The sequence below is a fragment of the Chlamydotis macqueenii genome, chromosome 25 (assembly GCF_036417535.1).
Source record: "Chlamydotis macqueenii isolate bChlMac1 chromosome 25, bChlMac1.mat, whole genome shotgun sequence".
Lineage (NCBI taxonomy): Eukaryota > Metazoa > Chordata > Aves > Otidiformes > Otididae > Chlamydotis > Chlamydotis macqueenii.
Genome location: NC_141580.1, coordinates 4,276,423 through 4,298,199, shown reverse-complemented (window position 1 = coordinate 4,298,199; position 21,777 = coordinate 4,276,423). Strand labels below are relative to the sequence as shown.

General features: G+C 61.9%; 2 protein-coding genes across 6 annotated transcripts; one reads left to right on the top strand and one right to left on the bottom strand.

Annotated features, from left to right (window-relative positions):
• Positions 1–2,392: 2,392 nt before the first annotated feature.
• On the bottom strand, positions 2,393–15,325 carry EZH1 (enhancer of zeste 1 polycomb repressive complex 2 subunit). Of its 2 annotated transcripts, none has more exons than XM_086766542.1 (20): positions 15,273–15,325; positions 14,518–14,638; positions 13,855–13,983; positions 13,425–13,544; positions 12,262–12,382; positions 11,497–11,670; positions 10,480–10,582; positions 10,047–10,210; positions 9,140–9,231; positions 8,200–8,380; positions 7,217–7,413; positions 6,680–6,771; positions 6,064–6,104; positions 5,466–5,591; positions 4,541–4,719; positions 3,794–3,889; positions 3,384–3,465; positions 3,154–3,234; positions 2,668–2,752; positions 2,393–2,549 (listed from the first exon to the last, which is right to left on the bottom strand). In XM_086766542.1, the coding sequence occupies exons 1-20, from the start codon at positions 15,281–15,283 to the stop codon at positions 2,489–2,491; spliced, it is 2,256 nt and encodes a 751-aa protein (XP_086622668.1). In that variant the 5' UTR covers positions 15,284–15,325; the 3' UTR covers positions 2,393–2,488. The 2 variants fall into 2 exon arrangements, with proteins under 2 accessions (XP_086622668.1, XP_086622667.1); XM_086766541.1 differs by lacking the exon at positions 15,273–15,325 and adding an exon at positions 15,119–15,163.
• Positions 15,326–16,001: 676 nt separating this feature from the next.
• On the top strand, positions 16,002–21,642 carry RAMP2 (receptor activity modifying protein 2). 4 transcript variants are annotated; one of them, XR_015261089.1, is made up of 6 exons: positions 16,002–16,569; positions 16,725–16,751; positions 17,085–17,226; positions 17,327–17,420; positions 19,102–19,252; positions 20,352–20,466. XR_015261089.1 is itself a non-coding variant. In XM_086766545.1 (6 exons), the coding sequence occupies exons 1-6, from the start codon at positions 16,404–16,406 to the stop codon at positions 21,463–21,465; spliced, it is 1,416 nt and encodes a 471-aa protein (XP_086622671.1). In that variant the 5' UTR covers positions 16,389–16,403; the 3' UTR covers positions 21,466–21,642. The 4 variants fall into 4 exon arrangements, 3 of the variants coding, with proteins under 3 accessions (XP_086622671.1, XP_086622670.1, XP_086622672.1); XM_086766545.1 differs by adding an exon at positions 21,210–21,642 and having other exon boundaries at positions 16,389–16,751; positions 20,352–20,776; XM_086766544.1 differs by adding an exon at positions 21,210–21,642 and having other exon boundaries at positions 16,389–16,751; positions 17,300–17,420; positions 20,352–20,776.
• Positions 21,643–21,777: the final 135 nt, after the last annotated feature.

Below are 21,777 nucleotides of genomic sequence, written 5' to 3'. Positions count from 1 at the left end.
CCAGTGCAGGGACTCGCGCAGACGACGGCAATTCCCACTCCCGGAGCGGGATGCAGAGCCGGGGCTGGATGCAGCTCAGACCGCTGCTGTGCTCCTGCACACACAAGCGCATCCTGCTCTCGTCACCACGCACCTCTGCCGCCTCCCCGCCCTGAGCCAGTGCAGACTGGGGCAGCTGGCGGCACTGGGACGCTCGCAAGCCCGGCTGGGCTCCGGGGTGCCGACCACCGCGGAGGGGAGAGCCGGGCCGGGCCCACAGCGGGCAGGGAATTTGCCGCTGCCAGCCGCTCCCTGGGGTCACAGAGGCCAGCGAGCCACAGGAGGGTTTTTGCTACCACTTTATTATGACAAAGGCTACAAGCCACGTTATTTTTAAAGTGCATTATTCACTGTCAACAAACCACAGACACAAGCCTGGCATAGTGCAGATAGGGCCAAGGTGCAGAGGACGCCGAGCCGAGAGCAGGGCCAGGGCAAGCCGGGCAGACGGAGGTGGCAGGAGGCGACGGGGAGCGGGGCTCAGGCAGGTGCCGGAGTACAAGCGCTGCTCTAGACAGACCCAAACCCCTCCGAGCCCCGGGAAGGCGTCACGGACAGCAGGAAGGATGGACAGAGGGCCTTGGGAGGCTGGGAAAGGCATGGCGTGGGCTGTGCCAGGGAGCGCTGGGCTCCCCGGGCGGACCCAGCACCACTCTGCGTTCAGGGGCCACGCGGGAGCCCCACGGTTCCCAAACGAGCTGCTCACCCATCGTGGTGCCCTCAGACAAACAGCACCCGCCCTCCACACCGCTGTCCCCCGAAGCGGGTGATCAGTGGGGCTCCCCCTCGGAGGAACCGTTGTGGTGCTGTGCCGGGAGCCCAGCGCCGACGCCCGCAGCCCCAGGCTCTCCTCGCCCCCGAACAGCCCCGTGCCGTGCCCGGCGGAGCCCCCTCCGGCACCCAGCACCAGGCCGGGCAGGCGGAGGGCAGCATACGTGGCTCCTAGGGGACAGCCCCATCCTTCAGCTCCCCCCGCGTCCTGCTCAGGGCAGAGCACCCCACCCAGGCTGCCCTGTCCCAGGCCTGCAGCAGCATCCCTGCAAAGGCGCTGCTGAGGGACAAGAGCCCTCTGGGATGCCTGCGGTCCCCTCCACCCCCAGTGCAGCACACAGGGCCCAGCTGAAAGGGATTAAAGTGCTTTTTTTTTTTTCTTTTTGCATGGGATGCTAAGGCCAAACCTCACCCTGCCAGAGAACATTTCCCCTTTATCCCCAGGGCCAGGGTGTCGGAAACCCCAAGGCAGGTTTCTGAGGAGCCCTTCCCTGGCTCACGGCAGGCAGTGGCAGGTCTGCTGCGCCCCGTTCAAACCTCAGCATGGCAACATTCAAAAAGTCCTGTGCAACGAAAGGTTCTTCCCCGAGGGGACCTGCTCTGCTGGCTCCAAAAGCGCCCAACGCCACACCCAGAGCCCATGCTGCTCCCAAGGGGACCATCCTGACACAGGAGGGTGGCAGAACCAGGTCTGGTCAGGAAGCGCCTGCGTAGGCGTGGGTGACTGAGGTCCAGCTCCCGCTCTGGGTGCAGCCCCAGGCGGTCAGTAGAATTCCCCCTGCGCGGCCCCAAACCTGCCCAGCAGAACCATCCACGCACCAGTCCCAGAAGGGCCAGGCAGCAGAGCAACTGGGGATAGGCAAGAGCCAACCAGCCACGAGAAAAGGCCGCAGGCTGCAAGGGCTTCCTCAGGCTCACAGGTTCCTGCTGCCACTGGCACCTCGTTGTGCTTGCAGCAGCACTCTGGTGACACTAACCAGCTCCGTGGCGTCCCTGCCCAAAGTGACTTTTTGCATAGTGCGGCTCTCTCTATCCCCAAGCATCGTGCCACGCCAGCCACGGCTAGGCCGTCTCCATCCCTGAGCCAGCTGGGGCAGAGTGGGACACAGAGCCTCAGCGACAGCAGCGTGAGGTCTGGGAACCGCCGTGGCCACGTCTCTATGGCTTCCAACCCTGGCACTGTCCTCATCAACAGGACGAAACAAGAGGTAGCACCCAAAACCAGAGCTTACCCAGGGGACAGGGCTGGAGGGGAACACCAGCCCCTCTGCCGTGCGACAGTGCCCCGGGCCTCGGTGCAGGTGCTACCTCACTCCCTCTTGTTCTTCCAGCAGTCAGCAGAAAATGGAAAGAGACAGAATTTGTGGCTGTCCTTCCTCCTGCACCACAGCTTTTCTTCAAGCTCCAGCTGCCTTGGTCCACAGGCTCCCTCCAGCCTGGGAGATCGCCCGCAGAACAAGGCTCCAGAGCCTGCCTCAGCTCGGGGCTGGCAAAGCTGCCAGCCTGGCAGCAGCCACTCACACTCCTGCCCTGAGTCTCTCTCTGGGCGTCTGGATGGAAAGCAGCACTTGTGACACACAGCAACGGGAACAGCAGCAGTCATGTCAGCGTGAAGCAAACATGGCATTGCTTACAAGGTGCAGCAGCGAGGCGTGCTGGGGACTGCCCCGCGCAGAGCCTAGATGATATCCGTCTCCCTCTCTATGCCGACATACTTCAGGGCATCTGCCTGGCTGTACCTACAAGACAGGAAAGTCACAGCCGCTGTAATGACCTCCCGCGCTCCCCACAAACAGGCACGCAGAAAGCGGGGTCAATCCTGCACCCCAGTCCCCAGCCGGCCACTCCCCGAGGTACCTGTAATCAAAGAAGAGCTCCTCTCCCGCCTGGATGGCCCTCTTGGCAAAGATCCCTATCCGGTGGTCTCCGTTCACCATCACAACTGCAAGCAGAGAGACGACATCAGAGACGTGCGGCTCCAGCTCAGGCCAGGAGGTCTCGCCACGCTTTTGCCCTGCCTGGCCACCGGCCGGCACCCAGGGGCTCGGTACCCAAGGTCCTGCGGAGGAGGAAGGGGGTGCTCCCCAGGGAGCTCCCAGGTGCAAGGGAGCAGCAACTTCTCCGCGCGAGGCCAGGGCCACCGCAGAGCCCAGCGGGGCCCTCACCAGCAGCAATGTGATTTACTGCACAGAGGAGAAGAATTTGTCCAGGTCTTTGAAGCTCTGCTGCTCCCACAGGCTCAGGGCAACCTGGGATTCCGGAGAATCCGCTGCAATCCCAGAGCTGAGCAGGACCTCAGAGAGCCATCGCCCACCAAAGTCTGACTGGGCAGGGGTATCTCACCTTTGGCATAGCAATTGGGGTTCACCGAGTGATTGGCAAAGCGGATCTTATTTCCTTTGCGGGTGGCGTCAACAACAAAATCTATTTTAAAAAGAAACAAAAAAGAAGAAAACTGTAAAGACAGGTCTGCCGTTCACGTGACAGATGGCCTGAGACTGCCCGCTCAGCCACCAACACCCCTGCCAGGAAGCCCAAGTTTCCTCCACCCCTTGCAGCCCCAGGCCAGTTACCGTTGTTGAGGTTGAAGAGGAAGCTGGACATGTACTTGTCATAGACCTTCCCTCGCCGGTCAGCCTCATCCTGTGAGATAAGCTGGAGAAGGAGAACGCCTTGAGGGATGCTCAGCACCCAGGGGCGCAGTAAGGATCGCTGTGAGGAGCGGCGCTCACTGCTCTGCCCTCCCACCCCAACGGGCAGGGGCTCAGCAGGGCTCCCAGGAAGGGAGCAGCAACAAGAGCTGGGCTCCCAGGGAGCAGTTACAGACACAACCTGCTCCTCCACGGTGGAGGGTCTAGGGGTGCTGGTCTAAACCTGGTCAGAGCAAGCACGTGGCCGCGGCTGAGCTGGGGAAGCCCAGCTGCCGAAGGAAGCACTCTTCTTGAAGTGAAAGTGAAGCTACAGCACGGGCAGGAGCACTGACCTCACCGCAGTACTCAGAGATGAACTCATTCTTCTGCACAGATTCCTTGATGAAAGTCCCCCAGCCGGCAACGTCCGATGGCGCGAGCAACAAATGCTGCAGGCAGGGTGAAGAGGAGAGGGTAACCCGGCAGGCCCACCGCCTCCCAGCACGCAGATCACACCTCGCGCAGCCGGCAGGCCAGAAAGCAACAGCAGAGCTCCCCACCTCCCGGCACGGCCGCACGCGCCGCGGTTAGGGCAGCGCCCAGGAACGGCCGCGCTGTGCTGGCCGCTGCACCCCGAGTCCCACCATCACGGGGTCGAGGAGCAAAGGGGAGCCAGTACCTACCCAGCGTCCCCTGGTTTAGGGTGACACATGGCTCCCTACAGACCTACAGGCCATAGCACCTTTAGGCTGGAGCTGCACGTTGACACCCACTAATTTGCATCTTTCTCTGAATTTTGGTCTTTTTTTACACGCAGTCCCTTGCCCTGACCAGCAGAACTGAAGACCTGACCGTTCTCTGGAGTCACTTTTTACACTGCCTTGCTCTCACCCTTCCCCTTGTAACTCCCATCTCTCCATTTTCACATCCATAATCCACACTCCAGATTAAGTGCTACGGAAGCTTGGAGCAGAGCAGCTTCTCTTCCAGAAGCTACGGGTGGCTTGCACACCATCTCCCACGCAGCAGGAGCTCTGTTTGTCAGCTCTAACCCGAGGCAGCACCCTGCCAGCGGTCCAGAGCCACGCTGCCGTCGATACCTTTTTGAGACCTCGCTGGATGCTGCAGTTCTTGCAGGAGACCACCTTGCAGTCCCAGTGCTCCGAAGCTCCGCAGGTCAGGCAGAGGTCGGGATCGCACTCCCGCACGGCCAGGTAGCACGGGCACTGCTTGGTGTTGCACTGGGTTTTACAGCGGCAGCCTGGGAAGCGGTTCTGACCTGCAGCAACACAGCCCACAGTTTTGCACCGTGAGGTTTTTTTTTTGTCAGAGAATAGGGAGGCCATGCAGCGTCCCTGCCCCATGGACGCTCCTCCTCAGCCAGGTCTCACCCTGGCAGGCCCTCAGCAGGTACAGAACTAAGCCTGTGACCAAGGACCATGCCACCTGCCCACCACCCTGCCAACATAAGGAAGGTGCCTTTGTGCTGATACAGAGCCCTACACCCAGTCTGCTCTGGGCAGCAGAGACAGGAGCCCCCAGCCCGCCCTCCTGCTCCCCGAAGTCACCAGGACTGTGCTCACTAAGAACACAACGAGACAAGGTGAGCACAAGGCAGCCTGGGCACGCAGGAGCTGGAAGTAACTCACAGGAACACTGGAAGCCCAGAGAGGAAAAATAACCACAGCAGAGCAGTGACCCAACTCCCACCCTAACTGCTGGCCACACATCCCGCTCGCAGGGAACCAGCGGCATCGCCCACGGCTTGCTGATGCTGGATACCGACAGGCGGACGAGCATTCTCTAACAAGAGGAGGGATCTCAGCTGCTGAGAGTCACAGGGCAGCACGGAACAGTCTCCCTTTGGACTTCAGCAGATTGCTAATCACACTGCCGCAGGCGGACAGAGCAGTGAACGCAGGGATAAAGCAGGCCTCCAGCAAGCCCCAGCTCTGCCCCCTCCCTCCGGTCTGTGTCAGGAGAGCTGGCTGCTTTCCTGCCTCACAGTCCTAGGTTGCTCCTTACAGTCAGGGTTGCACTGGCAGAACTTCTCACAGAAATTCTGAGTCATGATGCAAGGGCAGGAGCTGTCGCAGGGATGCTCGGGGTGGTCGCAGGGCTGGTAGTTGTACACCTGGGTCGGCGAGTTATCTGGAACAGGAGGAGAAATGCCCGGATTAGAAGCTGCACTTTGCAGAAATGTTTAAAAGCGGCATGCCTGGCGCTCTGCAGCAGAGAAGGTGCAAGCTCCCTGTTTGCCTGCAGAGGGCAGGGAGCCCAGCAGCACCCAGCTCCTGCAGACACACGGCTGTGATCCCCAACACACGGCACACCCAACAGCCCATTTCACAGCGGGGCTGCGTGCCAAACCTCAGCCTCTGCTCTGGCTGGAGCAAGGCCGCTCTGCATGTACAGCCTCAGAGAACGCATCGGCATGGCCGCGACTCCGACGGCAGCAGAGCCGGCCCACGTCACCGCAAGGAGCCTGGCTGGCGGGAGCCATTCCGCTGCTGTGCCGGAGAGCAGGACGCAGCCGTCCTTCTGCGCAAACCGGAGCCAGAGAACTCGATCCTGCGGGAAAGCGGCCTCGCAACCCTTGCGTGACGCAGCCAGCGAACGCTACCTTTCTTCAGCTGAATCTTCCTGCAGTGAGCAGCCCACAGCCTGGAAGAGAAGCAGAGAGGGTCTGAGGGGACGCGCGAGCCTCCGTCAGGAAGAGCCAGCCACAACCGCTCAGCACCGCCGGTCAGCACGGCAGCAGGAGACAGATTATTCCAGCAAGGCCGTCTGGCAGCTTCATGCATTAATAACCATCAGCCAGCCACAGAGCGGAGAAAGACAAGAAAGACGCAGCTACAAGCAAAAGTTATTTAAGGCAAATGCTAGAACCAGAATAATACTGGACGCACTGGGATCAAAAAAAGTAGGTTGTGAGTCAGGGAGCTGAGGCTAAGGCTGCTGTCAGGACAGTGGTACCGGCCATCCTGCGCTGCAGCCAGGCGCCGTGCCGCGCTCTCTTCCAGGGCTGAGCCCAGGGCCGCAGAGCCTCCCAGCCAGGGTGGCAGCAGCGGGGAGAGAGGCCAGGGCCCAGCGCCCAGCCAGCAGCGCCAGCAGCCCTGCGCGACAGCGGGATGCGCGCGCAGATGGGAGCCAGATGGGGATTACCGGGAATGCTTTGGCACAAAAAGCAGTGGATCTGGTTGCGTTTTAAGAACAAAACAAGCTTGTCCAACACTTGCCTGTGCTTCCTTTTCTTCTTCTGGGAGGGATTCATTAATTCGTTTGTTGGCAGTTTTGTTATAAGTGACTCTTTCACTGCAAACTGAAAGACCTACCAACAAACAGAAGCAAAAAGAAGAATAAAGTTCAGTGTACTCAAGTTGTTTTCATCTAAAGCATAAATAGAGGGCAAGCAAGCACACACAGAGGGGCTCCCACTCCCTGAATCAGTAAGCAGGCAGTTCTGTCCCCAGTTTCACCGACCACCGCTGTCATTGCTTCTCCTGCCTGGGAAACAAGAGCGCCCACCCCGCCAGCGTGCCCGGCCTCAGACAAGGCCTCAGGAGGAAGCAAAGAGCGCCAGGCACGCAAGAGGCTCGTTCTGCAACAGCAGGAGTACTGCAAAGCAACGACACCGAGCGCCACAAAGTGCTGATGCAACACATTCCTCAAGGTGGTTTGTGGTAGAAAAGAAAAAACAACAGGCAAGCGGCAGCCAAGGCCTCCCTCCCGCCGCCGGGCCGGGCGTGCAGTGCCTGCCCTCTCCAGGCACCCACCTGCTTGCAGGTCTTGGTTCCCAGCAGCCTGGCAATCGAGCAGAAGTTGTTGAAGTAGGTCCCGTGGAAGACGCGGAAGAGCGACTCCTCAGCTCCCGTCCACTCGACGGGTTCCTGTGGCGTCTCCACCGCAAACAGCTGGGAGGAGGCCGGGCTCAGCTTCTGCTTGGTGGGGGTCTGGCAGCGGGAGTTGGCCTCTGGCAGGAAAGGCAGGCGTTAGGCCAAACACATGGGAAAACGCACCCCTGCCATCACAGCTCCTGCAGGCAGCAGTCCCCCAGCAGCGCCCGACACCTCGCCTCGGCCTCCGCACCTCCCAGCAGCCCCGCACGGCATTCCCCACCATGCGCTCCTGCTCTAGTCAGAGCCCAGCACCAGTGCTGGCTGGGACGGCTGCGCCAGCCCCCTTGCAGCAAGGCAGCACCAGAGCCCCCCGTGCCACCTTCCCCTCCCAGGGCTGGCCCAGGACGGAGCCCCCCGACTAGGGCAGCGGCTCCAGAGGGACCTGAGGACGAGGAAGCCGCTCTCTCCTCTCCTGCCTGAGGTAGGACCCAGACGTACAGGAGCCCTCTGCTCCCCAGGAGCCTGTTCTGTCCTGGCCACCACCAGTTCCTCTGGCACAGCAGGGACGAGCGCACAGACGGGCTCTGCCCTGCTCGGGGGGGCTCTTTCCTCACGCACAGCCAGGCAAGGTGCTCAGAGTGGAGGTCTCAGCTTTGCAGCTCCCAGCAAAGCTCTTGCTTTGCCTGGCAACATTCCTCCTTCCTGGGAGAGGACAGTGAATCCCACAGCAGCCTGGAGTCCCTCCTGTTTGTCTAAGCCCAGCTGGAAACACCAGCTCTGTTTGCTAGCTCTGAACTCTGCACCCCTGTGCGGGATGCAGAGGCAGCGAGCGAGAGCCCCGGCTGCGAGCTGCCACCTGCCCTTCCTGCTCACGCTGCCGCAGAGGAGAGGAGAGGGGTGTCTCTGGGGCAGCATCCTACCCGAGGAGCTAGAGGCCCACTCGTTGCCCGTGTCACGGTCGCTGTCGCCCTCCCTCGTCTCAGCGACGGCAGAAGCCGGGGTGTTCGAGCACGAAGCACCCATCACGTGGTGCCTCCGGCGGCGCCGGCCCGAGCACTTGGACCTGGGGTTGTGCAGCGCAGCAAACTCCTTGGCTCCTTCCTGCAAGCAGAGCAGAAGACAAGGCGGGTGGCAAACAACCAGGGAACACAGAAAGGCTCCTCCACAGGCCCTGGGACAAGCCCTGCCCAGCCGCCACCCAGAGAAGGTGGAAGACCAGCCACACGTGGTCACTTCAGCGAGTGCCAAGGCCCTGCCAGCTGCCACACCGCACATTCCCACTTTGCTTCCTTTGGCATCCAGTTGGAAAGTGCTCCCTGGCCCTGGCTCCCCAGTCCATTCCCCTGCCTCCTGCCCTGGCAATGAGCTTCTGGCCTCTCCCTCTGCTCCAGCCCCGCAGCTCCCCGGGACACCTCGTACCTGAACCAGCTGACCAGCTCCCACACCCCAAGTGCACCCAGCTCTTCCAACCTGCAGCTCTCATCCCTGGTGACACAGCTAGGCTGCAATTCTAAAAGATCATTTTAAAAAATAGTTCGAGCCTTCTCCACATCTACAAGATTCCTTGCCAGCACTTTTAACCTGGGCTTTATTTTTCAAACGCTGCACTGAGTCCAGAGAAATCGTTTGTCACTGCCATGCCCTATCTGCTAGCCACGAAATCAGTCTTCACTGGAGATTGGCTAAAACATGCATCTGGTAAGGTCTGCATTGGGATCCAGGCTCCCCTGAATCCAGTGAGGATTAGACCTGATTCTGAAAAATCATCACAGCTGTGAAAAGGACCCACAGAGCTCTGCAGGGCAGGGCTGGCCAGGCCACTTCTCTCATGGTTTCCAAAGCAGCAACACGGAAACATACCAGCCAGAGGAAACAGTCTGCTCCACAAGGATCTGGCTCGATCTTGGTCTCTCTATTCTTTCGTTTGTACACATTAGGAGTAGCATGAAAAGCTGAAAAAATAATAGTCATCTTTACTATTAGCATCTTCCAAGAGTCTCCCTCCACGCTGCAAGGGACAGGGGCAGCACGAGCTCAGTGAAGCTCGTAACTGGGAGCCTGACGCAGTCAGCAAGAGTGCCCGAGCAGCTCTCCCAGTGCCAGGACCGTGATGGGGACTCAGCAGCAGCGGGGGAACACTTGGGAAGGAGAGGCTATAGGAAAGATCTGCTTTCAGACTGAAACAAAAAGACCACATGATCTTAATATTATATCTTTTAATAAATAATTCACTGGGAAGAGTCCTGTGACTTTCCAAAGAAGCCTTTAGACCTGGGAAACAGCAGGTCCAAGAGCTAACCGATATCCAAAAAGCTTTGGCAGGACAAACCGCAGGAACATGACTAAGATGAAGCTGTAAGTTCCAGTGAGGCAACAAAACACAGGGGCATGTCCACACTTTGGAAGTGAAACATTCATGCCTTTCCCTGATGAGCTTCTGCAAAGCAAGAGTAAAGTCTAGTCGCAGCGGTATTTCTGGCACAAACTGCCAGGAGGCTCGAACGCGGCGTGCTGAACAACGGTGAGAAAGAGGGGACAGCCACGTAGGTTGGTTTACCATCCGTTTGAGGAAATGAGTGGAGCCGGCTTTATAAAAAGGCTTCTGGGCACCTGTGAGCTCCTAAGGCTCCACTGCAAACTCCAGGGAGGCACCACCCTCCAAAGACTGCCGCACAGACACTAAGCAAGGCGTACAGAGGAATGAAGCACTGAGGAAAAATGAGGAGAAAAGGGCTCTAGGGAAGCGTCCGGTCAAGACTGCACTTACGATGCAGGAAGCAGTCGTATTTGAAGCAGCGGCGGCAGAAGAGGGTGTGGAAGGAGTGCAGGGACTGCTCCCGCTGGACCGACTTCGCGCACGGCCCGTCTATGTTGGGAGTGCACTGTGGTGGCAGCACGTTCGGGTCCGACACTTCCGTGAGCTCACGGTACCTATTCGACAAGCAGAAACACCCACAGATGTGCATGCTTTCCTGATTTGGGACATTTTATGTGACTACATTACTATCTGGGCCAGTAGGACTCTGGCCCAGATACCCTGAGGCTAAACTAAAGCTTGTAACACAAAAAACACTCTGCTCACGGCGCCTGCAGCCAATTGAGCTTTACTTGCTGGTCAGAAACACAGTGCTGATTTCTGAAATGCAGAGTTCAACTGTCACTAACAAAGGTAAAAGATAACTTAAGTAGAGATCTTTTACCTTTCTTTCATATCATCGGGGAAGCCGTACTCGGGAAACATAGAAGAAATAGCAGTGAATATCATGTCGTTTGGAAACCGCTTCTTTGAACATTTCTTGTTACCTGAGACAAAGAGGAGAGAGAATTCCTCAGCTAAGCTGGACGTCAACGTGTCTTTCCTTCTTCCACAGAGAGCGATTCCAGTAGGTGTTCAGGGTTGTACTTTAAGAGACAGAAACGTAATCCCATAGACAATGGATAAACCTTTCGTCCTGCAACTAGGCTAAGGCATTTCCAGGCGCAGTGCACTGTCACTTTCAGAGCAGCACAACGTACTGACGGAAGTGCTAACGATTTCTTAAGGACTATAACTATTTATTTTTCCCAAGACAGGATTTGCTGACGATGCTTTTCTACATCTACAAAAGCTCCTGGTATTTGTGCTACCCGTATCACTATAAACCAAAGATAAAGACGAAACTACCAGGCAGCATTCCTAAGGTCATGAGAACACACGAAAATCCCACAAACCAGAGCTTCCTCTATGCAACAAGAACTCCAGATGGTACAGGAAAGAGAAGAGGAACACTAATACACGGAAAACAGGTCTGGAAGGGATTTGAAAAGGTCCACATCCCTGGCCTACAGCAGAATCAGATCAACCTACAAACTTACTGACAGACGCTTGCCAGACTGGCACTTCAAAACCTCCAAGAGCAGAGATCCCACAGCCTTCTCAGATCATGCCCCACTGCTTTGCTAATCTTCCATGAAATGGTTTTCCACATGACTAATCTAAACTCTTCCTTACCACGCTTTAGGCTGATGACTTCTCATCCTGTCCACAGGGGACAGTGGGAACAACCGATTTCCCTTCTGCTTTCGACTACCGTACCAGAACTTTCCAAGTTGGTCACTACCCTTAGCGACACATTCATAACCTAAACAGTGACAGCAGGAGAGCAGTGGCCAGCTACTCGAGCAGGGCAGGATGGAAACGTGACCGATACAACCCCAGTTTCTGTGGCCAAACCCACCTTCCACTGCAACTCGCTTTCTTTTCCTTGTGACTGGCAGCTCCTCTTTCCCATCCTCCTGTTTAACCTCAGAATCGTTGTGGCCTTCCTCTTCCTCATCCGAGTACTGATTCAGGGCGTTCACTAGCTCCAGGAACACAGCATCGCTGATGAGGACTGACCCTGAAATCATTTCTGAAACACAGAGATGTCAGCCGGTTTGTGGGAGTGCCATCATCTTTCACACTCCTCGTGGCGGTACGTCGTGAGCCAGCCACATGACATCGTTAGCAACCAGAACCTTTCTCTCAATTTTGTAGGGACAGGTGGGATTTTAATGCTAGAGAGTCCTAAGAGCGGTGTGCCATTTTTAGCAATCTGAGGTTAGGTCACACCAGAGAGTTTTCCTCCCTCCAGGCAGAGTTTTGTGACAGAGTAGGCAGCACCGCAGAGGAACACACTGGCTTTTTGTTCCTGAAAAGACTGATTAACGTCTTGGCTAAGGTCACAAGCAAAACAAGGTCACTGAGCTCCTCCTAACCTCTAGCACATTTTTCAGCATGCCTGTGAAGAAGTGCATCAGCTCCAGAGCACCCCAGGCCTAGAAGGGAGCAGGATATCAAGTGTCAGGACTGTGTCCTTGCAAACTAGAACAGCAGGCACGTTCCTGTTTTTCTGCTCTAAGAGCTCCCACAGAAAAGCTGGTTACTGCTGCCACTTTTTGACTTCCTAACCGCTTTGATAGGTTATTTGCAAGGGACAGAGTGCTGACTGCTCCCAGCTTACCTTCCTCTCCATGAACCTTCCCGTCATAGTTATTGATAAGTTCTTCAATGAAAGTTTCATCTTCTTCCTTCACCTCATCTCCCATGTAAGGGATATTGCACAGAACAGTTTCATCCTCCACCTGAAAAGAGATCAGATACAATTCAGAAAAACAGTGCTCGCTGATCCCAGCCAGGCCGTGTCTCTGAGGCTGCTCCTGTCCATTGAGACCTGCAAACGGCACAGTGCAAAGCAAAGGTTCAGCCTCCCCGGCCGCAGTTTCAGATGTCTCATCACTGACATGTCACTGTTATCCCATGCCAACAGCATAACTCTGACCCCTAAAAGTGCAATTTGCTTTAAAAAAAGAAGAGCATTGCCTCCAAGGCTTACAGAAACTGAGAAACACACACATTGCCAAGAATAATAAATAGCCAAAAAACGTCAGAGATTGTGCTCAAGGCAGAGTAAAACTGGAACAGCAAAAGGCAAACCAGTAACTCACTCCCTGGAGAAAACACAGCCAAAACTGAGGAGCATTCTTGCATTACCCACAGGAGCAAGGACACTGGACCTTCACTGCCACGGCACTACTCTTCGCATCACAGTCGCTGGTGCCACACTCCCCCGGCCCGCTATGGGAGCTTTGGAGGGTGCAGGGACACATCCACACCCCACAGCAGGCAGAGTGCCAGGCCAGCCACAGGCCACCTGTGTTTGTTTAACAAATCATCTTAACCATGCCACACCAAAATCTGCATTTAAATTGCTCCCCTCATTGCTATGAGAGAGGAACTAATCCTTGGTAGCATCCTTACGACGAGAGCAGCAGGGTAATCCAGCCACAGAGGAACAGACCTGCCTAAGAAATAAAACTCTTCATTTGAAAGGGAAGAAAAATCTTAAGAAAAAAAAAACCAAAACAAAAATCCCCAAATTCTGTGAAATAATGGTAGCCCTATCAAGGAGTCAGGTGTAAAAGACAGACTAGCTGGGTAAGACAGTGTGGATATAAGCCTGTTTTACGGGATTCAACAAAACCAGCAGCTAAAATAATACTTCCCATCACCTCTTGAGCAGACATCACTTGAAACAAGCGGGCTGAGGAAGGTATAACTGCTCCACAGCCATGTAACACACACTAACCGCACCAAGACCTCGCGCCCCACAGCCCTCCTACGTACCATGAAATTCTGCTGAAGAGGGGACCAGGAGTACATAATGGGCACCAGCGCCACCGTGTTCAGGGTCCGCATGTACAGCGTCTGGCTTGGGAATCCCGGGAAAATGCTCTCAACGGTGCACTGGAAAAGGAGCAAAGAGAAGGGCAGTGAGGAGACCACCCCTGGGAAGCAGTCACAGCCAGAGGGAAATTGCGCTTCAGGACAAACACAGCGAAGTTCTGCGTTCAGTCTCTGTGACTCCTTCACAGAAAAAGCCTTTGGGGTTGGTTTTTTTTTTCCCCGTTTCCGCGTCCCAGAGGAGCGCAAGGCATGGCCTGACACCGACATAGGACAGCACACACAAAAACTGATCCTGTATACTCGCAGCTCCCTGCAAAGCCCTGCTTCTAGCCCCCTCTTGCTGCTGCCATGCCCCTTTTCCTCTCCGCACCTGTTTTAGGAACGGATGCCCGCTGACTGGCTTCATCAATTGCACCGGCTGGACTCGAAGCTTCTTCCAGTCTTCATTCAGAATCTGAGTCTTTTCATGAACCTTCGCAAAGTTGGCCACAAACAGAGCCTGAAATGGGAGAAAGTAGCACTCAAAACGTAAAAAATCACGTTGAGAACACTTACACCCATCCTGAGATTTCTTGTCAAGTATCAAAATCTATGCAAGGCACAGCGTTTCAAACTGATGATACTCATTAGAAGGAATTCTAATTAATTGGTCCAAATTTTGCTGAAAATCTACCCAACAGCCAGTAGCTTTTGATAACTCCCGATCCCAGCCGACATCTTCTAAAATCCCGCCTGCGAGGAGTGGAGCATCACAAGTCACCCGCAACCCAGCAGCGCTGAGAGGGTTCAAGCAGGGGGACGCTTTAACGAACGAGCGGAAACGAGTCCTCCCGCCGCAGTTACGCGGCCAACGGACTTCTACGTACAACAGACACTGCCTGCACCGCCCCAGGCTGACAACGGAGCGCGAGGAGAAGCAGGATCTCTTCCAACTTATCCAGCTTGCAACTCGCAGGGTGAAGCGTTCACGTGACAGCTGCTCAAACACGATGAGCTAAAGCGGAATCTTTCGGAGAGACCCCTTCAGCGTTACCTTGGCTCCCATGTTCGCCTGAAACCTCTTGAGCTGCCGGAGGCGCATGTATTCAGACTTGACTTTTCTTTTCCAGTATATAATACACTTGGACGTTGGAGGAGTGGCAATTTCCATTTTTCTATAAAAGCACAGAAAGAATAAAGACGACGGAACGGAGAGCTTAATCCGGTAAACAAGCGCTACCAGGAAAAAAAAACACAACGTGGATTTTAAATGCGTCGTAGACTTCAACAAGGAAGAGTAACCGCGGTGACCTGTGCCAGCCCTGCTCCGGGAACAGCCGCGGCACGGAGCGCACCGGCGGGCCCGCAGCGCGGAACGGACCGTGCGGGCCGGGCCCCGGCCGCCCCCGCGGGCAGAGCCCCCCCCCCCCCCCGCGCCCCGGGCGGCGGAACGGACGGCGGCCCGGGCGCCCCGCTGCAGCGCGGAGGCCCCGAGGGTTCACCGGAGCCCTCCCCCTGCCCCAGGGCCCCGTCGGCGCTGCTCCCCCCGCCCGGTCACGGACCGCGATGGCACCGGGGGCTCCCCGCCGCCTCCCCCTCACCGCTCCGGCCGGGTCCGAACGCCTCCCCGCGGGGCCGCACCCGGCCGCACGCACCGGGGCGGGCCAAAGCCGGCAGCGCCGCTAGAGCAGGGGAGCGGGCCCGGGTCCCGACTCCGGCCCCGGCCGGTACCACGGGGACCCCGCTGCCCCCCAGCCCCCCCCGGGCTCCCCCAGCCCCCCCGCGCCGCCGGCCCCGCCCCGCACTCACTCCTCGGCCATCGCGCCGGGGGGAGGCCGCGAGCCCCTGCGCAGCCGCGCCTGCGCCGCACTCAGCCCCGCCCCCGCGCCGCCGCCCCGCCCCGCCCCCGGCCCCGCCCCCGCGCCGCCGCCCCGCCCCACTCCCGCGCCGCAAGCCCCCGCCCCGGCTGCGGGGAGCGGGCCGAGCCCGGTGCCCAGCCTGGTGCCCGCCCACGTTCGGGTGCGCCCGGCCCCGTTTCCCCGCGAGTCTCCCCGCCCCGACCCTGCTGCGGGCCTGGCCCAGTCCCGCGGGAAGCGCTTGGCGGGGCAGCGCTCGTCCCCGCCCCGTCTCTGCCGCCCGCGGGCGCCGGGGTGGGGGGAGCCTGGCCCGGCCGTGCAGCGCTCCCCGACGGGGCGACCGCGGCTCTCCTGCCCCCGCCGCCGGGGCCGCAGTGCGGGCAGGCAGCGTCCCCGGGGTCACAGGTGCCGCGTCGCTGCGGGGCGATGGCGGGGCTGGTCCCCGCGGCCGGGCGAGTCCCGGGCTTCCCGCGGCGGCGTCGGGCAGGAAGCGGTGGTTTGGCGGCGGCCTTCCTGCTGCGGGGGCCCCGGCGGCGACAGCGAGAGGCGCCGGGTCCCTCCCAGGCGGGGGCTGGGGGCCGCCCGGGGAGGCACCGCTTCCCGGCGGGGGGGAGCGGGGGGCGGGCGGCCCCGCTGGGGTGACCGCGGGGTCCGTACCCGCAGCCCCGCATCCCACCCGGACCCGTATCTGATGGCTTTAGAGCTTCGCTGAGTCAGGCGGGGCGGGAGCCCGGCGTTCCCCCGACCTTCCCGGGCATTGGCTGCTGGGACGGGCCGGGGACCGGGATAAATCCCGGGGCGCAGCCCCAGCCCGGCCACAGCGGTCCGGGCGGCGGGAGGATGCTCCCCGGGGTGCGGCTCCTCTGCTGCCTGCTCCTTCCTCTGCTGCAGCGCGGTAAGGGCAGCCCGGCCCCAGGGTGGGGCGCGGGGTCCGGCTGGGCAGCGAGCCCCCGCGGGGTCCCCGGCCGGTTTCTCCCCTCTGCGTCCGTGCTGGGTGGCGGCTCCCCCAGCTTCCCCTCGGAGATGCTCTGGGCAGGGTTTGCCAGGCGCTTCCCTGCCCACCGGGCTGGAGTTTGCTCTGAAAATGCTCTGCCCCTCTTGCGAAGCCAGGAGCCTCCTGCTCCGCTTCCCTCCCCTCGGCACGCTCCCCTCCGCGGCGCTCAGCTGTCCCAGGCTGTGCGGCCCTGGCACTCCGTGTCTCCCTGCCGCAGGGCGCGGGGACACCGAGTACGGGGACCTCGAGGACGAAGGTAAAGACCCTGGTGCCGTCGTCCCAGCGCGGCTCTGGCCCCAGCTGCCGCAGCATCGCCACGGCTGCAGGTTCTGGCGCAGGCCGTGTCCGCACCCCGGGGGATGGGGGTCTGGCGGGTCCTGCCAGCACCCACGGCACCGTCTGTCCTTGCAGGTCACTACCTGTACGTGGACGAGGACGGTGAGTAGAGCTGCCCTCCTGCGGTCCTGGCTGTCCCCCCCCCATCCACCCACAGACCTTGGTGGACCCCTGGTGACCTGTGCCAGGGCTCACAAGAGCCCAGGTCCCAGCTCGGCTGAGCCTGTGGGGTCCCTGTGGGCCGCAGGCAGCCCCAGCGTGGGACCCCCAGCGCCGCGTGCCGAACTCCCACACAGCAAACGGGGCGCCTGGCCCGTGCTGGGCAGAGCCGGGAGTGTTCCGCAGGGGTGATCCCAAAACAGCCCCCCTCCGAAACCATGCTCGAGGGGAGAGCTGCGGCAGGGCGGCATCCCAAGGCCTGGCCGTGCTCTGCAGGCCCGCTGGAGGTGCTGGGGGGGCCGGCCCGCTGCCAGGACACCTACCCGGACTGGATCTCCCTCTACTGCTGGGCCCCCTTCCACGCTGCCCTCATGGCCACCCCCGAGGGCAGCCGCTGCCGCTGGGACCAGATCAGCAGGTGGGTCGGCGTCAGTCCCTCGGAGCGGGGCCTTTGTGAGGCCGCTGCGGTGGACGTGTCCCCGTCCCGGCAGCCCAGCCTGACGCCACCCGCTCCGCAGCACCTACAGCGAGCTCTCCGGCTGCACTCAGCTGCTGGCCCAGCTGCTCTCCTGCCCCTGGCCCGACGCCGTCCTCGACGCCTTCTTCCTGCAGGTCCACGCCGAATACTTCACCAACTGCACGGGGGCCGGGCCCCCCGGGCTGGGCGGGCTGCCCCCCGGGATGGCTGTGGCTGCGGCCGTGGGGCTCAGCTGCCTCGTGCCCCTTGCAGCCGCCCTCACGCTCAGCAGAGTCCGGAAAGGGGCTCAAACCCCGGCAGGCAGCTGCCCCCACATCTACGAGGGGACAGCGACAGGCCCCTTTCCTCCCAGTCCTGGGATGTAATGAGGGGGGTGAGGGTGAGGGGGACAGGGGTCTGGGCGTGCCTGGGGATGGAGCGGGTCCCGTGGCACGGGGGGAGGCTGGGTTGGGGGCTCTGGGTGCCTGCATCTTCCCTGGCGAGGGGGAGCATCGGGAGAAGGGTCCTGGGTGCCGTGGTCCTGACCCTGCGTGGGCTGAGCCCCTTCCTCTGCACCCGGGGTGGGGGCTGGCAGGGAGCGCCGGGATTGCCAGGCTGGGGGGGGGGGAGCGCTAAGCCTTGGCTGGCAGCCACTGTCCTGTCCCTGCCCATCCCGTCCCCATCCCCTCTGGACGCCCCAGGAGGGGGGCAGCCGTCCTGGCCCCAGGACTGCGCTGAGATCATTGGGTGTCTCCCTGGCAGAGGCTCCCACGCCTGGCTGGAGGCTCCAGCGGCTCCAACAGAGAGCGGGACCGGGGGGTTCCAACCCTGCGGCCCCCCGAGCGCCTGACGGCTTCCAGATGCGGCCGCTCATCCGCGGAAGGTCCCGCGGCGCCCTGCAGCCATGGCTGCCGCAGCCTGGAGAGGGTCAGGGCGTTCGCCATGGAGTGTGAAGCCCGGCGAGATCGTCTTTCCGCAGCAGGGAGGGTCCCTCCGAGCCACGCTTCATCACGCTCCGATTCACGCTCTGCGCGTCCCGCGGGCGGGCTGTTAAGGGGGAAGCTTTGGGCTCACGCTCTGCTCCGGGCCAGAGGTGAAATGAGCTCACCCGGCCTCAGCCCAGTCCTTGGGTGGAAAGGCCACAGATCCCCGGGGCTGGGGTCGTCCTCAGCCGTGCTGCTCTGCGAGGGGACGGGAGCCGCGCCAGGAGCGAGGGGCTCCAGCAGAGCCGAGCGGGCGCTGGGCTGGGTGGTGCGGGAGGAAGGCGTCGGGGCCGAGGACCAGCGATGTCGGCCAAGTCTCTGCCCTCTCCCCACCTCCCTGCCCACATCGGCCTCGCACCCACGGGCACGTCGTGCCGCCACCGCTGCCCTTCCCTCCCCGGCCACGGGCGGGGGCCGGGGCTGCCCGGCGATGCCAGCCGTGGGGCAGGTGCCCGGGTGAGCCAGAAGCCGCGGTGTCGGGGCCGTGGGTCTCCCCGCCGCCCCCACGCCCGGGGCGGCAGCGCCTGTCCGGGGACGTTACGCTTCCCCGTCCACTCCCCCCCGGCTGCCGGGCTGCCTGCCCTCCACGCAGGAGACGAGGGATTTCACAACCCAGCCCAGACAGGATTAAAGAGAAATACACAAGTAAACAAATAGCGGCCTCGTAAAACTGGACGCGCTGCGCGGGGGAGCGGAGCCTCTGGGCCGCCGGGTGAGGCGCGGGCTGCTCGGGCGTCGGGGCGCGGGAGCGATGCCCTCGGGGGCCGGCACCGCGCTGCAGCAGCGGGGTCCTGCCGGGAAGAGCCGCTTTAACCAGCGCTGAGCGATCTCATTTTTCACACGTCTCCTGTAGTCAAACTGCCCCTGTCAGAGGAAAGGAGTTGCTTCCTGTTATTTCCATTGAAATACTTGTCCCGCTCGTTAGCCGGCAGCCTTTTGCAGGATGGCACCGCGCACGCAGACGGGTTTCGGCCGGCTCTCCCGAGGGCTCCTGCTGCTCTGGGGTAAGTGTGCCGGGGGGCCGGCCCCGGGGCCGCGGCTGCTGGCGGCGGGAGGCTCCGCGCCTCGCACCACCCCGCACGTGGCCGCCCTCCCGCGCGCGGGGCCCGAGGCGGGGGGCTCGGCTCTCCCTGGCCCACCGCCCACCCCGGCACGGGGCCAGCCTGGCAGGGCCGAGGGCGGCTGGGGCGGCCGTCGCCCGCGCGGCCGGGGGCCGGCGGCAAGCGGGCAGTGGGTGCTGCAGGGCGTCCCCCACACCGTGCTCGTTTTTGCAAACGACCCACGAGAGCGGCTGGGGGGCCCTGCGAAGCCCCGGGCTGGGACAGCAGCCGTGGCACCGCGTGTGGCCGGGCAGAGAGGGGCTGGATGGGGCCGACAGGGGCACGGACTGGGACGGGCGGGCTGCCCTTGCCGCAGCCGCTGTGCCAGCCCGGGAGCGCCCTGGAGCCGGTGCCCGGCCACACCGGAGCTCCGCACGAGCTGCCCAGGCAGGGCCCACCAGCGCGGTTCGCCATGCAGCCGGCGCGGCTGCCCCGTCCCGTGGGCCCTCGGCCGAGGGCGGAAGATGGACGGGGCGATTTCCTCGGGCTGTGGGGCTCCAGTGGGCCAGGTGACGGGCGACTGGGTGGCGAGTGGCTGGCGGGGGCGGAGGAGGGACGTGCCCCACGCCCGTGGTGGGCTGTGCTGGGTGTGGGGCAGATGGTGGGTGGAGGGGCTCTCCGGCAGTGCCGCGCTGCAGCCAGCGCTTCCTCTTCCTGCCCCAGCTCTGTCCGGCTGCAATGCGGCCGCCCAGGGCGATGGGGCTGCCCCCGCGCTGGCTCCCCACGGATGGGGGGCACAGCTCGCACCCATGCTGTGACCCACGGCCCGGGGCCCACAACTGCCGGCAGCCTGGATGGCCCCCTCCTCACAGCCCGTGCCTGTATGGGGAGCGGGACACCTCGGCGGCACCCTTCCCCACACCCTGACCACCGCTCCACAGCCCCCGAGGGGCACCCGAAACCGGTCCCCTCCTGCAGACCCCAGCCTCTGCCAGGGCGGCTCTCGTGCGTGGGGCCCTGCCAGCGCCCGTCCCCCACTGACCCTGTCCCCTCCCCTCTGCAGTGCTCCTGGGGACCGGGCTCTGCCACGTGGGCGCCGAGGCGGAGGGCTTCGGCCAGGACGCCGGGACGAGCCCGCCCATGGCCATGCTCATCGGTGAGTGCCGGGGCTCAGCGAGGGCCTGGCAGCGGCGCGGGGCTGGCAGTGCCCTGGCCAGGGCCCGCTCTGCACCGCAGCACGACCACCCCTTTCCCCTGGCCACACATCGTCTGTCCCCAAAATAGCGGGGCTGTGCTGCAGAGCCCTCCTTGGTGCTGGCCACAGTGGGGGCAGCCATGGGGGCAGGCGGCAGCAGCCGCCCGCACTCAGCGCCGTTCCCCTGCAGAGGAGACGTACGTCAACGTCACGCAGAAGTGCTGGGAGTACTTTGTCGACCTGATGAGGAACGTGACAGCGCCGGAGCTGTGCGAGTGGAAAGTCATCAGCAGGTACGGGGCGGCACAACGGCTGCAGAGCGCTGCTGGGGCGCAGGGGGCTGGGGCTCTGACCGGCTCCGGGGATGTTCCCGGGTCGGGAAGCTGTGTGTGGGGACCCTTTGGTGGGGTCGTTGCCTGTGGCTCCTCCGTCCCCATGGCCACACGAGCGGAGCAGCTCCCAAGACGGCGGAAAGCGTTTGATGGGGGCTGACGGGCCACCAGCTCCCGTCCCGAGGGGCCCAGGGCCACCTTCTCCTCCAGCAGCTCCTGCTTGTGTGGGGCTGACCGGCGCAGGCAGTGGGGCGCGGGACAAACCCTGGGCACTCCGGAGGGGTCCTGCTGGGCCAGGGGGGGCTCAGGGCCCACCCCGGGGGGTCCATGCTGTCCCACAGCCACCCCGTGCCCCTGCCCGTCCCCTCCCAGCACCCCGCGGCTCTCTCCCCAGGCCCTACAGCTTGCTGCAGGCCTGCCTGGAGGGCTGGGCCGACCAGCTGCGCTACGGCTACCCCAACGCGCTGGCGGAGCAGTACATCTTCCAGAGCCACCACCGCTACTTCCACAACTGCACCCTGGAGCACCAGGTCTACTTCGACCCGCCCGAGGACGTGCTGCTGGCCATGATCATCGCTCCCATCTGCCTCATCCCCTTCCTGGTCACCCTGGTCATCTGGCGCAGCAAGGACGGCAAGGCCCAGCCCTAGCGCTGCGGCGGGCGGCGGCGGCCCTGGCGTCCCGCGCCCCGCGCTCCCGGCCCCGGGGGAGCTGCTGGCACACGCTGCCGGGGCGGCCGGTTCCCGCTGTGCCACCAGCAGCGCCCACCCACCCTCCCCGCTCAACCGCCGGCCCCGTGGCTGGGGATTAAACGCTTCTTCCCCCCACGCGTGGCGCTGATTCTTCCACCGCGGCCCCGGGGCAGCGCTGGGCGTGGCCGGAGCCCCCACCCTTCCGCGGGGAACGCGCCCGGCGCGGCACCGAGCACCGAGCACCGGGCAGGGGCAGGGTCAGGGCCGCCA

Coding starts and splice junctions, on each gene's coding strand:
- EZH1 (XM_086766542.1), bottom strand. Junction 9,232..10,046: donor ATACGACTGCTTCCTGCATC/GTAAGTGCAGTC, acceptor TTATTTTTTCAG/CTTTTCATGCTACTCCTAAT. Junction 6,772..7,216: donor GAACCAAGACCTGCAAGCAG/GTGGGTGCCTGG, acceptor GTTTGTTGGTAG/GTCTTTCAGTTTGCAGTGAA.
- RAMP2 (XM_086766544.1), top strand. CDS start 16,404: ATGCTCTGCCCCTCTTGCGAAGCCAGGAGCCTCCTGCTCCGCTTCCCT. Junction 17,421..19,101: donor TCGACGCCTTCTTCCTGCAG/GTCCACGCCGAA, acceptor CGTCTCCTGTAG/TCAAACTGCCCCTGTCAGAG. Junction 20,777..21,209: donor GAGTGGAAAGTCATCAGCAG/GTACGGGGCGGC, acceptor CTCTCTCCCCAG/GCCCTACAGCTTGCTGCAGG.